Genomic DNA, 19,319 nt, shown 5'->3' on the forward strand with positions numbered 1-19,319 from the left:
TCATAATGTGCTACTTTTTATTTTAAATTAAATTTGCTCAGAAAAGGACAAGCTCAATAAATTTGCCAACTGCAAAGCAGCATTATTTGCCCTTTTGTTTGTTTGTTTGTTTTTCTTGCTGTAACAAGTCATCGTTGAAATTAAAAGCTGAGCTCCGATAACTTAAGTCTTTATGGGTCTCCAGAGGGGGCAGACTGGCTCTCCCAAAATATTCCTATTTTCAGTGCAATTCAAGCTCGCACATTTATCAGCATCCTTCAATCTTTTTCATCAATACAAGCACACATTTATCCAGATGTGCGGACCACAGCAAGAGGTGTGAGTGGTCACACGGGACCTGTAAGAACACTTCATCAGAATCCTTAGGGAAAACCACTATCCCACAAGATACACCAGAGTATGAGCTGGGGCTTTGTTTTGGAAGTAACACACTTGTACAAGTTACAATGTTTGTTTCAACAAACTCAAGCTTAAAAAAAAAACCACTTAAGCAAGGATGTTACTGAGAGACTAACACAAAGTTTTTGTTTAGTACGTATGAGAAATCTTATCTCAGTTTAGAAGTAAATTTTCATATAAAGTTAGAGATATGAGGCCATAAATGTGTTGTGAATTTGATTATGTGGTGTCACAGTCAACTGACAACATTTGCCATTAGGCAGAAAAGTGGATTTTTCTTTTGCTGTTAATGAGGTTCTCAGTACTGAGAAAAACAGAACATCGACATCGAGCTGCTGTGGTCTCAAGTGAACGGATGCACATTCTGTTCTTCATAGCTGGCTATAAAGAGAGTACCTGGAGTATTACAAACAATCTCTACCAGAAAACACCAACCCCATCGTTAACATTAAACAAGGGCCCCACCTCAGTGTGTAGTACTAAAACCCAGTACTTTCATGATAAAGCCAGCAGGTTATCTGCCGTTAGCCCCCAGCACACATTCCTGTCTGCAGCGAGGTTTGCACAAGTTCTGGCTCTTCACAGTTCTCTGGCCTTGGCACTGCAAAACTTCAGTGCAAAACTGACATCCTGCCTAGACTGCGCTCAGGCCAAAGCCTGCCAGAATCCTAAGTGCGCAGTCAGGCGCGGATGAATAGGTTTAGTGCCACCCGCTCTCCTGAAGTAGCGCAGGTTTCAGAAATTGGAACAGGGTACCAGTATCTTCTTTGACGTTCACATGCGAGAGAGAGGGGCCCTGGCTGCACCATTCATTTTGGACTTGGGAGGCAGTTCCTTTTACTGCAGGCTTCTAGCTGGCAGCCTGTAAACTTCCGTTTTCCAGTGGACAAATTAGCAACTGCCACCAGACAATGAGTTTTTTGGTTTTGTTTTTTGTTGGTTTGTTTGTTTTTTAAATCTGACTTTGCCTACTGCTGCATTATAACAAAGGTATTGTTATCTCCTCAGAAATAATTTTTACGAGTTAACACAAGTATTTAGATAAATTAGTGCTTCCGTGATATCCAGATCTGCCTTTGATAATGCCAGCATTTTTAGCTCTGATGTGTTTTTAAAAACTTGACATACTTTAGTTCTGGGGAAGGCAGAATTTCTCATCCTGAAGAAACGAGAACTCCATAAAGCAAATCAGCTCAGGGAACTCAAATGCCTGGGCTTCTTTGACATGCCGGCTCAGGATTTACACTGCTGGAGTGAGCCAGCAGGCTCTTTAGGAAGGGAAATGCAGGCATGAGCGGGGACTGGCCCACACCTGAGCTGTGCCCTTGCAGGCAGCATGCACACCCATTACTGGTTTGCAGAACCAGGGGCTCAGTCACTGAAGTCAGCACAACCAACAGGGTCCTAGTGATGCACAGTCAAAGGCCAGTGAGCTCAGTTTACCCATGTACTATATACATAACCTATTGTGCCCAAAATAGTTACAGTTTTAAAAACTGCAGAAAATCATGATGGAATCCAAAACTTCTACCCAAGCAGTGACAAAATGAAGCTTGAAATAGAATGCAACTTCATTTCAGCAACTTCCATAATTTAATCCAGGTTATTTCCAATCACTACCAGTGTACTGTTAGGGAAAACAGGAAGATACTTTATTTAAGAAGCAGTTAGTCTGTTTTGAAATAATCCTGTTGCTTAAGTCTAATGATTTTAATTTTTCCAAGGACCTGTCAGTGGTTTAGTCAACTCAGTACTTAGGAGATGAGAACCAGCCAGAACTCCCCTTCTCCCCCTGCCAAAAAAACCCCCACCCCCCCCAACAGCATTCCAGACTTAGGGCACCATTTTCATATTCAAAATACTATATTCTCTCTCAAGGACTTGTGCTTCCTTTCAGGCTCAAAAATCTTCACTCAAGAACATTGCTAAAATGATTAATTGGAAACATTATGCTTGAACTATGATTTAAAACTGGCTGCAGACATATCAAGTGCTTGCATCACCCAAATGTTTACTTCTTGTAAAGCTGCACAGAGGTTTTGATGTCATCTTAAACACTACCAAGCTCTTTTCATTTAGTGAGAAATGAAGCAAGCAGATCCTACCATACTTTAAATTGAGTCATTAAGCATTCATTATCAGTTCAATAAAAAATAAGAAAGACTGCCACAAGGAGGGAGAAGACTCTTTCAAGTCCTTAATGCTTTAATTCACTTACCAAGTTCTGTGGCTGTTGTAGAAGCTTTATCAGAGAGGGATGGCTGTAACCTAATTAAAAAGAACAAAGAAAGAAAACAGTTATCTCTGTCTGTTTTCAGTAACTAATATAAAGCATAACCTAGAGAGTAACCTCAACTTAACGCTTAGTGTTTCTGTGTAACTTGTGTATGTTTTAACTATTAATAATAGAACTTCTTTCAAAGTAGGACAAACCTCTCTTCTTTTACGAAATACATTACCTAGATCTTTGGTACAAATTTTGTATCGGGCAATAGCAAGACATATTTAGTACTGAAAGTTACAAATTGAACACAAAAATAAATGAACATGACACGGAGCTTTTGCCTGACAGGGCCTGATGGAAACATCATAGTTTCTACAAGTACTGTGGGACCGACACTATTAAATGCTCGCTCACTCTCCCCATCAACCTCTCCCTCAGTTAAGAGCAGAAATGGCTTTCTGCCCACGCAGCCCCCGAGCCGTTGTTTCTGTTAGTCACCATTTAGCTGTGGTGTAGAAGCATCTTGCAGCAGGCTGCTTGCCGTTCTCGCTCACCGCACCCCTGATCCACTTGACTTAGGCGGCTCTCACTGAGCACAGACGACCCCACAGGCATTTCAGAAACAGCTCCTGGGAGTCTGAACCACAGAGGGAAGCTCCCCATGCAGCTGTGTCCATTTATAGCAGCTGGTGCCACACTTCTGGTCTCATAACAATTTCTACTCTCCTTGAATATCAGACTGCTTATTCCTAGCACAATAACAGAGCTTTTTTTACCGCCACTGTGCTTTTTAACTGATTGGACTTTTCCTCATTGTAAAATCAACTTAGAAACATATATTCCCCCCTTTATAATTTTCTTCTATGCAGTTCCCCAGTCTTTGGCAGCTGACCATAAGAAACAAACAAGCAAACCCCCACATATTTATGATTTCCCCAAGAAAGCTCATTTAGCAATGGTAATTTCAGTGCATTATAATATACTAACAAACTGCCAGCAAGGGGTTTTTGTCCCTCAGCAGATACAGCCGGCTAGCGCAGGGTAACCTTACTAGCACAGCAGTGCTGTTCTCAGAGATGGTTTTGCATTGCTGATGCGTGCAATGAGCACACGTTATGGCAGACCCAGCAGGGATAAGCCCTGGGACTCCAGCAGAATTTTGCCAATGGCTTGACAGTGCTCCTTGACATCTATCACAGTTGGATGGCATTCATCACTACTATCCTCCACAATGCTATCTGAACACAATCGCTGTGCAAGATGCTGCCAAATGTGTTTTGAGACATGCACGTACTCGCCTCTGCATTACCTAGGCTTTCGCTTATATATACACACTCACATTTATTTGCACACATGAAGATGTATATTCTGCCCCTGAATACCACAGATGTTCATGCATAGTCGTTAACAATCCTGCCAGAAGGAAGAGGCTGTCTACACAGACAGCCATACACTTGAAACTCATGGACTAATAAGCACCAAAAGCCACAACCCATTTGTTATTCCAAGACATTGGCTTGGAAATCTTTCCTTCTCGGTCATGGATTTACATCCCTCAGCCGTCCATCACCATAAAAAAACCCCTGTTTGATAAATTGCTGTCTTGTATTCAAGAAGGAAATTCTGCACTTTTCACTTTCTCTCATGACCAGTTTTTTTTCCCCTTCCTGTTTTCCTTACTTTGACAAACCTTTAGGCGGAAAAAGATGCAACAATTTGGCTGTCCTTTTTACCCAGAAATATCAAGATACTAAGGAAGCTTCAGGTTTAACACAGCAAAGGTGCCTAACTTATACCCATTGACGTTCTATGGGATAACTTCCTTGCTTACAGGTAAACCAACATATCTGATGCAAAAAAAAAAAACTCAAACACTAAAGGAGTCCAGAAAATCTAACTTTAAGCCTGATTTCTAATGTATGAAATGCCAGAGCCAGAGATTATCATCAACTTTTATATCCTTTGTAGAAACAGTTGGAAACCTCATCTTCCCTACTGCTCAAGAAGTCAGATGGCTCTAATATTATTACAAAAGCTTATCATGCCTCTGGACTCCTCATTCTAGTTGAATGACAATAGCCCTGATTATCCTCTCTCAGCAATGGAGCATTAGGCTACTGCGTTAACAAATCAATTATAAATTCAGTTTTGAATACTTTAGTTCAAAACAAGGAAATATCCGGATTGTTTTAACTGCATGTCATGCTGCAAAGAATCTGTTAAAATTATTATGAAGATAATACAAGTGGTTATTTGGGACACAGACAACTAAATCTGCATTGCATCTGCTGTCATGGGAAGAATTGTTGTTAGGCTAGAGGGAATGACACGGTTGAAAGCTGTGTCACTAACAGCTGTAGCTACTGCTGAGAGCACCTTTGAGAGTACATGTATTGTTTTAGAAATCTCCAAACTAAACCTTACAGAAATTTTTTATAAATAGCGACCATTGCTTAGGAAGCTTAACAATTAACTCTGGTATTGCTTGTAAAAACATGTAATTCTGTTGCTGGTGTTAAGATGCATGAAGAGTGCAGAGATCTTTGCATCCTCTCTTATGTAACACAAATTCAAGGCTTCTATTACCCATAACTTACCCTTTCCCACCCACACAAGATGTCTCTCCCACTCGCTTCGGGCCGAGTGGCCTGGTCTTCCTCCCAACACTTCCTGCTCCACTAGTGCATCCTCAAACAGGCCCCAGTGAAATAAGAGAGAAGCCTTAAAGCCCAATTCTTTCTGAAAGAGTAGCTCTGCATGTAGAAAGGTGCTGAACTGGTTTGTGGGTTCATCGTCATAAAGCTAAGACCAGGAAGAACTAAACGGTTAAATAACTACGGTAGACAAAGTCAAAAAGCTCTAGGCCGAGACGGCAGACAGACAGCAACTTGTTTCACTGCCACGACCAATGTGAGGGTTTGTAGCTTTACAAATCCACTCTCAAACACGTTGCTGTAAGAAGTGACAGTGCTGGCTCTCAAGAGAAGGGCACCTGCTTCATCGCTCTTGCTGTGTGCTTAGCTCAATGCGACAGGAAAGCACATGTCCTCCAGGCTCACGAATGTGCCTGTCTGCAAAAGGAAAAAAACCTGGAGGCTGCTAAAACGATGGAGTTGGAGAAAGCTGAATGACTCCAATTGAACTGAGCAGCAGGCTGCTGTCAATAACACCAAACTTCACCTCTCTGCACCTCCCCAAACAGAAACAGACCTTCCCAGCACTGAAAATCAGATTGTTCCATTTCCTGTTCCAGGATGTTTGCTAGTAAACACATCGATAGAATCCCTCTTGCATTTGGCTCCATGGGGTTTCTAACTCTATTAGGCAGATTAGATACAGGTTTAAAAGAGTATGTTGTGCTACAACTTCCCCAAAACCATGTGGAAAAAACTGTTTTAATTTTTGTTTTTCAGGAAGCAGCAGCCCAGAACATCTTTACCTAGAGGTTTTTTATACTTTAATTCTTATCTCTCCACACAGGCACTTATTACCTCTCAACCACTGCTGATAAATATATTCTAGTGTAGCAGATCATTATTAAATGTTGGGGAGTCCTGACAGATTCATAAAAGGTTTTATTGGATTTACTTGCAGAGAGATAAGCACAGATGACTAGCAAGCACCTTTTGATCTTGTTTTGGTGTTCCAGTCTAGAACCTAACTCTGTCACCAAGAGGGACATTATTAGCATCCTCTGCAGCTTCAGATAGTCCTGTCATTCAGTACAACTTAAAAAAATAAAATAAAATATTAAATTTAGGTCAGCTGGTAAATATTATATTTCCATTTCCTACGTGTTGCCACACGTCATAGAGCTGTTATCTGAGAAGCTGTATGAAGCGCTGTACTATAGCCCCTTCATGACTGAGGAACACACCCTCTAAGACAAAAATCCCCAGCTTATCCTCAAGAAGGTATTGCCACACAGGAAGGAGGAACTAGATGATTTAACTGAGGATCAGTTATAGGTACTGGAGTCTTATATCTACGTCACCGGTTTCAGTCAACCAGAGAAAGTAAACTGGAGAAGCCCCTGCTATAATATCTCATGACTGGTGTATGTATCTCAAGGGAGTTAATAGATCACAGGTCAGTTATGGTCACATAGGACATTATGAGCACATCTAATAATGCTGCAGATATGAACAGTAAGTTTTTTAGACAACTTTAACCAAATCAGGCATAATTACAGATGGTTCCAAGAAACTAAGTGATCTCTTAGACCAAGTGGAATTGATTGCGGGTTCAATTTAGATGTTTAAGGGTTATGTTAACTAGTTTGCAGGCAACATTATGAATACGCTTTTGAAATTAGCACTCACTGAATTCACCGTCACAATCTAAGAGCTGCATTCTCATCTCCATGGCTCAGGAAGAGCTGTCTGGGAATGGATGCATGCAGACAGTACAAATTCAGCCCCTCTCTGATTCACAGCTGAAGCAAATGTTAGCAGGAATTGCAATTCTGCTGCCTATGCCGCTCTTAGGCTGTAAGCAGAGGTTGCAAGTCTCTCAACATCTAGCATAAAGCAGCATAAAGCATCTTTTCTCCAAATACTTAATTCACTCATAAGTTACATTATCAGCAGCAGCTGACAAGACGACTGCATATTGCATTCCTGAGAATTTCCCTTTCTACCTGTCAGCATCCAGAATGTATTTCAGGTAGCTTCCCCACTCCAGATTGCATTTTATTTCTTGAATATTTGCTTTGATAAAAGTTCAGATATCACTGGGAGGGAAGGAATTGAGCTAAAAGAGAACTGTCAAAATCCTGTTTTAAATCACAGGATTTTAAGAAAACTAAATCCACAAAACTAGCTAAATAGCTTGGAAAAATTACTTCAAAGACATGAACTTTGTTTATTTAATTTTCCACTCCTTTCAAATCCTGAAACTCACCACTGTCCCATGCCTTAATGCGTGACATGATGTGAGAGTGAATGTATTAAGCAGCTTCACCCCTTGGTTTGAATCAATAGATCATGAAATCTCATTCCTTTTTCCAACCAAGACTGTTAGGAAGAGTTGACTACAGTTCATATTTGTGGCTGGCATCCATTCAGTCAATCTCCTTTTACACATGTTTTCCATCACTAGAAAGCTACAGTGAGCTAACAGAAATAAATCATTTCACGGTTGCTATCAGAGCCAACTTAACGGTGAAGGGGTTCCCAGAAAGGCGATACAAATATGTCCAAACCCCAACGGGAGATGCTGTAAGAGAACCTACAAAGAACAGCAAACCTTCGGCACAAGGGTGGCAGTCAACAGGAGCTAGAGAAGAAATAAGGAAGGCCAAATGAAACAGAGGTACCTGTCCAAGAGTCAGTCTCTTACTCTGATTCTGCTCGTAATGCAGATCCTGCTAACAGACAACTGCAGTATATGTTAACTGTCATTTAGACAACAGGAGAAAAACAGGGAAAAAAACCCACAAGGTTAGCCATCAGTTCCTTTAACTTACTGTTATGCTAAAAAAGGTCAGAAAAAGCTATATGGCATTTTGGATCATGAACACTGAAGTTGTTCAACTGTTAATAAGTAGCTGAACATATTTTTTAAGAATTTCTGCCCATTAAGAAAATATTTTCCCCCTAATACTTAAATATTTTGTACACAAAAACTATATTGAAAGAGATATGCTTGTATCAAACGCTAGAAGGTCAGAAAGTCTCAGTGTATTCTCTGTATGACCTTAATTTCATTCTTTTGGAGTACACACTGACTTTCTTTCGACTACATGATCACACGCTAGTTTCTCCAAATCAGCATTTCTTGCATGAAGAACGGGAGATCTTGAACACTAAATGCACTTCCTTTCATAGAAACCTAAAATCCAATCCCATTTAAGTTACATGAGCATTGGCATACAAGCGTTGTGCTCCTTTGTCTCACCCCTATTCCCACATCAGCGGTGACAAGTTATCTCAGCGCAGCCTCTAAAAGCTAACAAATATCTAGAACCTGTGTTGATGAAAACAGGCTACGAACATTGAAGAGTTCAGGAATGATTACACATTTATTGAGGTGCTACGCGAGAGCAAAAGTATCGACTGTCTGCAAAGAAGATTGGGATAACTGAAAACCCATTGCATTCACAAGGTCTTAGATGCCAAAAATTTGGTAACAACCTGAACATTAATAAATTCTGTTTCCCAATAAGAGAGGCCTGTAGGGATGATTTTGAGTCACCGCTGTTTCTATACATAGCACAACATCTACCTTTTAAATTCCCCCAGCACTTCTGTGCTTTTTGCTTCTGCAGAAATGTATTTTTACACAACTGAGAGGAACCATGGATGAGGAACAAACATCTTTGCCTGGCTTCTTTTACTTCTTGAAATGCCTCACAAAAAAAAAAAAAAAAAATCAACTGACTTTCCCAAACACTTAACAAGCCTATTGCATGGTCCCTCAGCATAACTGACCTGCCACCTTCGCTTTCACTCAGCACCACAGTTCAGTGTTTGGTCTTGTTTCATCCTACTGCAGTCCACATGGGCAACTCCTTTCTCAGTTCTTTTGAGACAGAAATGTTAACTACAGCACATAATTTAATGTTAAAATGTTTAAGTTATGTTTCTTAATGTTTAAACCAGTAACATACTGTTACAGATCACAAAGTACACAAATCTGAGTGAACAACGACAACCTAAATTGTGGAACCTGCGTATTCAGATTAAGATTATTTTGAGCTTCTTTCATGACCACTATGTACTTCAAGTGAGCTATAAGCATTGAAATTGTAGTTTCTTTATCTTTTCAAAAACAGCACTACGTAATACACAGCAGTGAGGTGTACCGTGATTGCAACAAGGCATAAATTATGTCAGCTTTGATTTTTCAGTTAATCAACCAACTTCTCTGGTAGTGGCTGAGATAGGAAAACGACAGCTTGAGGACAAAGCAAAAAAAATTTTGGCACAACTGTCCCCTACCTATTGGGATGGATGAAATCTGAGAGTAGAGATCCAGCATGCGATTGCCATCTACATCTACTAGGTAGTTCCCTCGGCTCTCTTCATAATTGCAAAAAAAGTGTACAGCTTCTGCATTCTTAAAGGAAAAAACAAACAATGAATGCTTTAAAAAGTGGCGGTGTGCAGGAAAGTGCAACTAATGGTTATATGGCAAAATCTGATAAAAATATCTAATGATAAGATACAAAGACACGTTGCTTAGAGATGTGGTAGGTGCCCCTTCCCTGGAAATATTCAAGGTCAGGTTGGACAGGGCTCTGAGCAACCTGATCCGAGTTGAAGGTGTCCCTGCTCACTGCAGGGGGTTGGACTAGGTGACCTCTAAAGGTCCCTTCCAACCCAAGCCATTCTATGATTCTATTCATTGCATGGGAATTAACTGTAGAGCTATTTTGATAAAGACAGACCTTTAAAAGGACAAGTATGCACTTTTTCTACAGAAATGGAGTACAGACTTTGAGGAGTTGCTCATCCTGGGAAGACAATATGCACTAAGGTTGACATACTTTTAAGTTCAAATATACCTATGTTTTCAATGGCCGCTTCATAACAACTCGAAAGGCACATTGTTTAACGAGAAATCACTGATCCTAGCAAAATTATTCTGCATTATTCAAAATACAGTAAAAAGGGTTTTATTCAAATGCACATATATACTATACATAATATACTCAGCATGCAAACCCAGAGTCAGTGTTTCACCTTTTTTGGTATGGAATTAAACATAAAACCCAGGATTTTAAAACAAGTTCTGAAATCACAGTATTACCATTCCCCAAACTCAGAAAACTTGACAAATTACCTGAATGACATTCAGCTGCTTCATTAATTCCTGTAGAAAGATAAATATCAAAGAGTCTCAGGTATGTAATCACCCAATACTGAAAAAGAACATGTTTCTTTTTTTATGATCACATAAATCATACGCAAAACTTGCAGGCCTACGTGCTTACCAGGCAACTCTACTTGCCACATGAACTTTCATAATGCATCTTGCAAATATGACAGTCAAAACTATTAACCGTGGCATGCAGAGCTGCATGGGCTGCATACACAATTTAACTGTCAATCTCGAAAAAGAGAAAGCTGCCTCCTCTATACTGATCAACTGAACTGAGAAAATAAGAGAGATATTGGAAAATAAGAGAAGCCAGAGACACACAGAAGGGATACTGGCACATTGGTTCCAGAAAGGCAGCTCCTTTTTGTAAAAAAAACAACCAAGCAAAAAAACCCAAAAAACTAAATCCAAAACCAAAACACCACCGTACATATAAATACTGACTCTGCCAGAGTAAATCGATGTCCAGCAAATTGAAATTCTTGTTTTATTTAAAACCAAAGTATTACTTCACATCATAAAAAGCGAACTAAGTTTCTGTTTCACCAAGAGCAAAAGTAACCAAGCCTGATGAGATGTTTCATCAAACTGATGCTCTTTTGCTTTCAATTACTTCATACAGGAAGTTGGCAGTTGAGGTTCAGGTTGCTCTCTCTCTCAGAGAGGGGCATTTCATTCATGAGCTTTTCATTCTCAGCATTTTTGACAAAAGTGGGCCTAGATTGTTGTGAAATCATGTTTATTCATATTAGATTTAAGGTTTAAGATTTGTTTTCTAGCAAGTTAAACACAGCTAAAGAAAAAAAATACAAGCCATTATACTTTTGGAACTTACTCTAGATCGTGGTCCAGGAACTTCTGTCTTCATTAGAGGTCCATCATAATCAAAATCCACATCAATTTTAGCTGCAGCCTGACTGATGTATCTGTGTCCTGTAAGAAATAATGAAAACCTGAGTACAGACCATATTTTCTGTGCTCTCCTCTCAGAATAAATATACATACCTTACCTGACAGATGAGACCAATTACATTGTACTGTCCAAAGTGCACTAGACAGCTCATCTTTGACAACTTTAAAACAAAACTTACACCTGTGAGGTGGCTCTAAAGAAAAAATCAAGTGAAATGACAAGGCAGCCCTAGAGAAACGGAGGCAAATCCTATTGTGCAGGACATGAGGACTATGAGCGCATCTGTTTCCACCTCTGTGTTGAGTCTGTCCATTACACCTTGAGAAAGCCTTTATCGTGAATTCCCCTCTCCTGCGCAGAGCTGGTTTTGTTCGCTATCAGTAATAACTGAAAAGCCTGATAGAGTCCACAGGTAAAACACATTGTCATGTTCTGCAATAGCTCAAAGAACACTGTTTGGGAAAGATTTGTGTCTCAAGAGTAAACGGCTGTGTTTAAAATAAATTCAAAATCTCACATGAATGCAGCATCTTGCACTGCAGCTCTGAAACCTGGGTCAAAAGTAGTGACAGTTTTTCCTCTGATTCTGCCTCTGACCTTGCTGTTCTTTATCAATGTGTGTAACTGAGGAATCATAATAAACTCGACAACTGAATGAAACCAGAAGGCAAAAATCTCCTGTGCTTCATCAGTTACAGGCTCTGCTCCCATTTCTGAAGTAACTCTTTCAAAATACAGGGTTTAGGCACAGTTGATGTGACAGAGACAGTTCTGGTAAGCCTATATTCCAAGTAGGTATATATTCCATTAAGGGGATTACAGGATAATATGGGAACTGTACATTTGCAACAAAGGAAGTACAGACTCAAGAGACCTAACCAAGGCAACCAGCAAGAGCTTGCTCCGTACACTGTGGTTAAGTGTTGAACTAAACTAATGTTCTTAACAATTACATTTTTGTCATGAAGCACCTGCATGATATCATCAACAAATTCATCTTAATAAGCTTAACTTAGGGGTATCACACTTGTACCAGATCAACACCTGAAAGATGAGAGCATAACTTGTTTCAGTCTGTGATAGTCATTTTAAGTTGGTGCAATTTGGAAAACCCGAAATGAAGATCCTTAGCTCCCCTTCTCATCAGTGAAAAGCTGCGTTGCAGTTCAGGGTGCCTCATTTGCCGCTGGAAGTCAGGCGATACCAGCTCTTCTTGCCTGGAGGATTTGGAGCCGCGCAGCAACAGTTTGACATTACCATTCACCGGCCCCATGCTGTGCCAGGGCAGCACTGCCAAGTGTTAAAACGATACAACGCACCCCCATCCATCAGAGGTCCAGAAAGGGAGATGCATGGGGAGGCAGGCCAGCACCCACATGCACGAGAAGCACTGGGGTGCTCCCAGGAGGCACCAGCCCCTCTGCCCTTCCATCCATAACCAGCTCTCACTGCCTGTTTTATTTCAGAAACATACTAAAAATGTGGGGGTTTTGTTTGGAAACAACAGTTGTCAAATGAAACAAATATTTATCAAGGAGGATAGAAGTATACTATGATACTGCTCAGCAGTGTTCTGAATGCAGCCATTTCGCCACAATTTCCAGCAGTCATTAGAGACATTTGCCTCAGCTTGTGTCAGTCCAAGCTGAGATGTGTCAAGCAAGCCTGATTTTGAGAAACGGTACCTCAAAAATCACAGCCCTCTGAAAGCATCTCTGAGCACTTAAATTCACTGCTCATTTGGGGAAAACTTAGTCTGCAAAGATGATTATTCTCCTCAGCTCCAAGTGTTATATCTGAGATGCATCAGTGCCTCTCCGCAAAGCTATTAATAGGTTTCGTTACAGCAACACCACTTCATTTTTGTGTCATTCTGTTTAGTGTTCATGTAAATTGGGGACTGCATGACAACTGCTCCGCTGGAAAAAACCCAACAAACTACTGCATATAAAAGATGAAAAGCTACACAATTCATAGCCAATAGAGCTGCAGATTTAGTAGGCATGCTATGAAGTCTAAAAGGGGAAAAAGAGACCAAACTGACCCTTTTGTGCACCCCGCTCCTTCCCCGATGGAGATTCCAGCAAACCAGCAGCAAACATTTCTCCTGTGTCCTCTTCTCTCCCTCCCCCCAAGCTCTGGATGCTACTTGATATGATAAAGGGGAAAGCACCAAGAGAGGCACAGAATACACAGGATATTTTGGTGCTCAGCAGTAACAGGAAGGGTATGGAAACCCAGCAGCATACTTGGAATCATTTGACACAGCTGCGAATGTAAGACAGATGAACTACAACCCGCCTGCATGGTCCTCCTCCTCTTCCTCCTCCTTCCCAGTTCTGCCTGGTGCTCTGCCACCAGAGACCCTGTGCCACTGCGTCCCCTCCATCCATCTGCCAGGGTCCTTCCATCCCAAGCAGCAGCTTATGCAGGCACCACTGCCTTCCTTAGTCTTTTACACTGAGTTCTCATAAAAATACATTTGTTTAGACAGTGATTAAAGATTTCCTCTTCTGTTAACAACCAAGCCACTTCTGCAAACATGCAAGACACCCGATTGCCAGGCTCTAAAACTGAGACCAAGTGGCGGTGTGCTCCCCCCTTGCCTCTGACTCCCCCTCCCTCGGCCTCTTTCAAAGGATAACCACCTGTGGTGGTGGTGATAGATGTGTCTGGTTGTGAAGGATGCGCCCAGTGGGTGTGGGGGAAGACAGATAACAATACAATAGCCAAGGGCTATTGTGGCATGTGCCCACCTAAGCACAGGGGTCAGTATGCAAATATGACTATGAGCCAATTCTCTTACCCCCATAAATAGTGAGCAGCCCAAGAGCCCTTTGAGCTCTCCTGCACGGCAGCGGGCTGCACGCCAGGATCTCCCCTTGAGCAGGGACGCCTCTCAAGGTTACTCCTCGAGGTTGAGAGACTCCTTACCACAGCAGACTCTCGCTAAGTGACTAACAGCATGCTAACTTGGAAATCTTAGCTAAGTGACATAAAGGATTGATTGCGCATATATAATCCTTCAGACATAAACCGTTGACCAAGTCTGGGACTAGGATTGGATCCAGCCGTGCCTAGACTCCTCTCTGGGGGAATTTAGAAAGCAAGGGGATCTTTTCTGAACCTCATGACTCAACGGGAGGGTCTCCCTGACAGTTTTGTCTGACCCTGTCCTCTGTGCAGTAAATAATGAAGCGTACCTTGCCATCGAATCTTACAAACTATTGCTGCATTTACCACTGAACTTTGTTAACTCACTGTTTTACACCAATAAACTATAAATTATTTTTGCCTCCCTCTTACTCCATCCGCGACAGACCAACAGTCAAAGATTTCCTGGCCATCACCTGTGAGGCATGGATAATATTTCCTGCTTCCACTTCCCTAAAGGACAATCTGTGAAGTATTTTAACAGATGAGGATTCTAAATTAACCACAAATGTATTATTTCTCTAAGAAAGTTCCATTGTGGATATTGCAAAGGGTACGGTCTTATATTTAGAGAGCTGTACAACGGGGAATTCATTTGGAGAATATTTTACTGTTGTCCTAACTTGTTTAACACCACAAGCGAAGAGGAGGTTGCTTCCATCAGCCAGGGTGTGTAACAAACAAAGACCAAACCTGCTCAGCCTGCTTTGCAGATCGTCATCTTTTTGCCACTCTTTATATCACAGTCTCTTTTGCATAGGTATGTTGAACTAGATATTTGCTAAGGGCATGTATGAGTGATTAAAACCAAATTCTACCAATTCACACTGGCACAGCTCATGTCTACCAATAGACAGGTTTTCATATACAGCAAAGATTGGTCAAGTGAAACTAAACCATACCGGTCTTCCCAGAAGAAAAGTTGCTTTAAAGACCATTTTTATCACATTAGTAATGTTGGCGAATTTTTGAGACTTTTTTTTAAACAATAACTTCAGGAGCAGCTTATCCAAACCACAGTCATTTTCAGTAGGTCAGCGAACCAGAGCCATCTAAAAAATGAGCAACACAAGTGACAGGTTTCCCTTCATTTGCCCAGTATCTCCTAAAGCACGCTACACGTCATCAGGTTCTACCAGCAAGTGATTTCTAGGCTGATTCACTGATACAAACTTAATTTTATATACTTGTTTTCAGGAGCCCACAGAGTATCTCATTTTATTAACACCAGTATAACGGCAGCTACACTGATGTATAGGTCCTTATACTTGCCAGAGTTGTTCCATCTCCTAGCTCAGGCAAAGACTATTGGTTTGCATTTGAAGGAACAACTTGCCATAAATAAAATGAAAATGCCCTGTGTTACCAGATCAAAGGATTTTGAAAACTGGTGTTTTCGTCCCCTTAGGTAGAAGATGAAGAATACAGGCTAGAACAAAACCCTCTAAAACCCCAAACCTCAACATACTAACGAAGCCTTTGATAACAAAAGCCAAAACCAAAGCGGAGTTAATCCCCAAACTTTATTTTTTAATGAAGCGCTTCTCCCCTTGAGAATATAACACAAATGATTGGCACAAACTCAGACAATTTCTAGCAAGGTCAACAGATTTATTCCAAATAGCCCACTTCACTCACTACTTGTCAAATATACATACTTGTTCACAGGGTTGGTTAAAAATAAACAAAACCACCCAAATTTTAAGAACACAAAACATGGGTTCCCTGCTTCCCCTCTTTTAACTCTTTTTTTTCCCTCCCCCACTCTTATTCAAGTAACCGGGACTCTGATCAGAAAGTTTAATGATAGTCTAAATGGACAGCTCCTGCAAGGAGCTCAGTCTCTGTGTGACTTGTACTGGCACACGCAGGCTGTGCAAGTCACTGCCACTCACGTGAAAAGAGCTCTCCCCACCTAAGAGCATCCAACAGCAAGAAAACAAGCTGTTATTGCCACACGGCTGAAGACTTCTGAGGCCTGATGGTACAGCAGCATGCAGGGATCTGTGCAAATGCTCGTGAAAATGAAATGAAAGGAAGCACAGCAGTTTTTACTAGCTAAGGACTCCCCTCAGCCTAACGCTGCAGAGTTTAACAAACAGAGAGGTATTGCCACAGCACTGCTCCCCTTCAGACAGCCCGTTTCAGTACAGGCTCACAGGCTGCCCTGATTCTACAGGCAAAACTTGGAGCTCAGACAACTCTCAAAAGGCACAGATGTCAGAGCTCTGGTGAAAGATGGTCTGGCTACCCCCTGCAGGAAGACTCACCAGCTTTTTGGCATCCCTCGCTACGGATACTCTGCAACGCTTTGTCCTCTGGGACCCAAATAACTGCAGGGCATGGGTTCTGCCTCTTGCTTCCAGGTCCTGAGGCCCTGCACACAGAGCACAGCTCCGGGAGGTGGCTTGCTCTCCTGAAAAGGCTTTTTGAAGCACTTGGACACTGTGTGACAGACAGCCGCATCAATACTTGCTTTCTTTTGCCTTGAGGAAAGTTTCAGCCCAGAGGCCATGCTCTGTCTCTCTTGCTTCCCCCACCCCAAGTATCAGCCTCCTAATGATGCAAGTAAATGCAAGTAAATCAGATCACTCACTGTAGTGTTTCATCCCCTAGTAAACTGCAGCGTGCTCTGCTCAGCTAGCATTTCTGTCTTGAAGGTACTCAATGTACTTTACAACTTAGCACAAATTAATCCTCTTTGACTTTTTAATATCAAGTCACCCTGTAACCCCGGCTACTCCAAATTTTATACTGATGATTTAGATGTTTGCACGTCAGGTCTTGGTTTTGAACACTGCACTTTGCCTCTCCGAGACAGTGGAGATGGGATGGATAAAAACAGATTCTTATTATGTCTAAGCAAGGTGTTTTCAAGAATTAAGAATCCCTGGTGGCTGGTCCTTCAGTGGACTAACAGCACTACCTTTGTAATAAAAGATCTAGAGTATAGAAAATGCCACAAAGGTCAAGTGAGACCCCTGTTTCCCCAAGTGGGGGAGCTAAAACTCTCCAACAAATCTCCACAGTGTGTATGTTTATTATGACTTTGTCACTGATGGACTGACAGCATATGCACGGGATAACCTGTCACTGCTGATACTGATGTACCTGTACTGCCCTAACTCCTCCATGCAGACAGCCTGATGGCTGTGTGGCTTTTTATTTTAAAATTTCTTCAAAAGAAAAGGTGGAAGCTCAACAAAAATGTATTATTGGCTCGAACAACCTCACTGTTTGGTTTTTTTTTTAAAACCTATATAATTTTATTTTAATATTTAAAAATTCATAATACACTATAACTTATATACAAATTGGTACCTAGATGTTTATTTAAAGTTATGCTCTTGAGTCAATGGACCAAGTCAATCCGCTGACCTTCTCTGAGGTCTACGACCAAACTGGTTTCTTGTGTTATATTAGCTTAAGAACAGCATCGAAGAACATGACTTCAGCTCTCATCTTAGAAGTGTGTAGAGGTAATGGGCTACAGCAGAACATCCATCTGAAGAAGCATTAGGAAAGCTCTTAAATTACATTTAGCTTTGTTTACCAGGGAAAAGAGGGTGCTGTTCTCAGTCATATTAGCTATCTCTTCATATCATGGCAAAAGTCAAAAAAGAAACATATGTACTGTTAATGAACCTAATTATCAGACACCACATCGGCTGAACTATTTGCAGAGAATTTTCTATCCACCCCTTTTAAAGAGGGTGGGTACAGTAAGTTAAATTCTACTTTTCTGCTTCTTGCAGACTTTTCAAAGCTCTATGAAACACACATCATCTTTTTAAACACTTGAGTAACATCAGCAAATTATCACATCCTTCTTTATAATCTAACATGATGCCATCATTTGCTAGCAGACAGAAAGCTCCTCTCTTCTATGCTACCCTCATCACTCACCAGGTATCTCACTCAGGAATTTTTAACAAAGTACCACATTGCTATAGCAACATAATCAATATAAGTACACCCTTCTAACATTTTGTGATGTTGGTAGTCACAGAGACCACTACTGTTAGCAGGTCTCTGTGCTAAGTAGTGATCTCTGCTAACAAGAGCTAGGCTCAACACAGGCCTACAAAGAAAGTGCTTAAACCTCTGATATGTTTGGCCACAAATAACACTCATGTAATAACACTTCCTGAGTGTACAACAACTTCCCAAAAACAGATTTCCATCCAGCACAAACAGTCACAGTCTGACCTCACAATGGAAAAAATATCTGCACTAGAAAACAGTAAGAACTCTGACTTGGAGAAGAAGGAGGGGAGGATAGATGACTTATTAAGAGCCAGCTGCGATTTGAGACGACAGATAGATGAACAGCAAAAGATGCTGGAGAAATACAAGGAGCGGTTGAACAGATGTGTAACGATGAGCAAGAAGCTTCTTATAGAAAAGTCAAAACAGGAGAAGATGGCATGCAGAGATAAGAGCATGCAGGATCAATTGAGGCTAGTATAGAAAAAAAAATAAATTAAATTGCTGCTAGAAAGCTACAACCTGATTGCCATTACGGAAACTTGGTGGGATGAATCCCATGACTGGAATGTAGCTATTGATGGCTACAGGCTGTTCAGAAGGGACAGGCGAGGAAGGAAGGGTGGAGGCGTTGCCCTTTACATCAAGAAATCATTACAGTGTGAAGAGCTGACCCTGAAGAATAGCCACGAGCAGGTCGAAAGCTTATGGGTAAGAATCAGAGAGAGAGGCAACAAAGGGAACCTGGTGGTTGGTGTTTACTATAGGCTGCCAGATCAAGAGGAGCCAGTTGACGAAGCGTTCTTCCTCCAAATCCGTGAGGCTTCACACTCGCAGGCTCTCGTCCTCCTGGGGGACTTCAACCACCCTGAAATCTGCTGGAAAACCAACACGGCGAGCTGTAGGCAATCCAGCAGGTTCCTTGAATGCATTGAGGACAACTTCTTAAGCCAGGTAATAGACACCCCTACCCGAGGGGATGCAATACTGGACCTGCTGGTCACTAATGCGAGCAAGCTCGTCGGAGATGTCAAGATC

The 19,319-nt window shown here is 41.3% G+C and overlaps 1 protein-coding gene across 1 annotated transcript in view; it reads right to left on the minus strand.

Annotated features, from left to right (window-relative positions):
- Positions 1–19,319, minus strand: part of ABAT (4-aminobutyrate aminotransferase) — a 38,485-nt gene that overhangs the window by 12,090 nt on the left and 7,076 nt on the right. Inside the window, exons 2-5 of the mRNA XM_009640332.2 lie at positions 11,283–11,380; positions 10,409–10,438; positions 9,565–9,682; positions 2,618–2,667 (exon numbers count right to left, since the gene is read on the minus strand). Of these exons, the coding sequence (XP_009638627.1) occupies positions 2,618–2,667; positions 9,565–9,682; positions 10,409–10,438; positions 11,283–11,380 (296 nt within the window). The remainder of the gene's footprint in view (positions 1–2,617; positions 2,668–9,564; positions 9,683–10,408; positions 10,439–11,282; positions 11,381–19,319) is intronic.

The sequence above is a fragment of the Egretta garzetta genome, unplaced genomic scaffold (assembly GCF_000687185.1).
Source record: "Egretta garzetta isolate BGI_Z169 unplaced genomic scaffold, ASM68718v1 scaffold176, whole genome shotgun sequence".
Classification (NCBI taxonomy): Eukaryota; Metazoa; Chordata; class Aves; order Pelecaniformes; family Ardeidae; genus Egretta; species Egretta garzetta.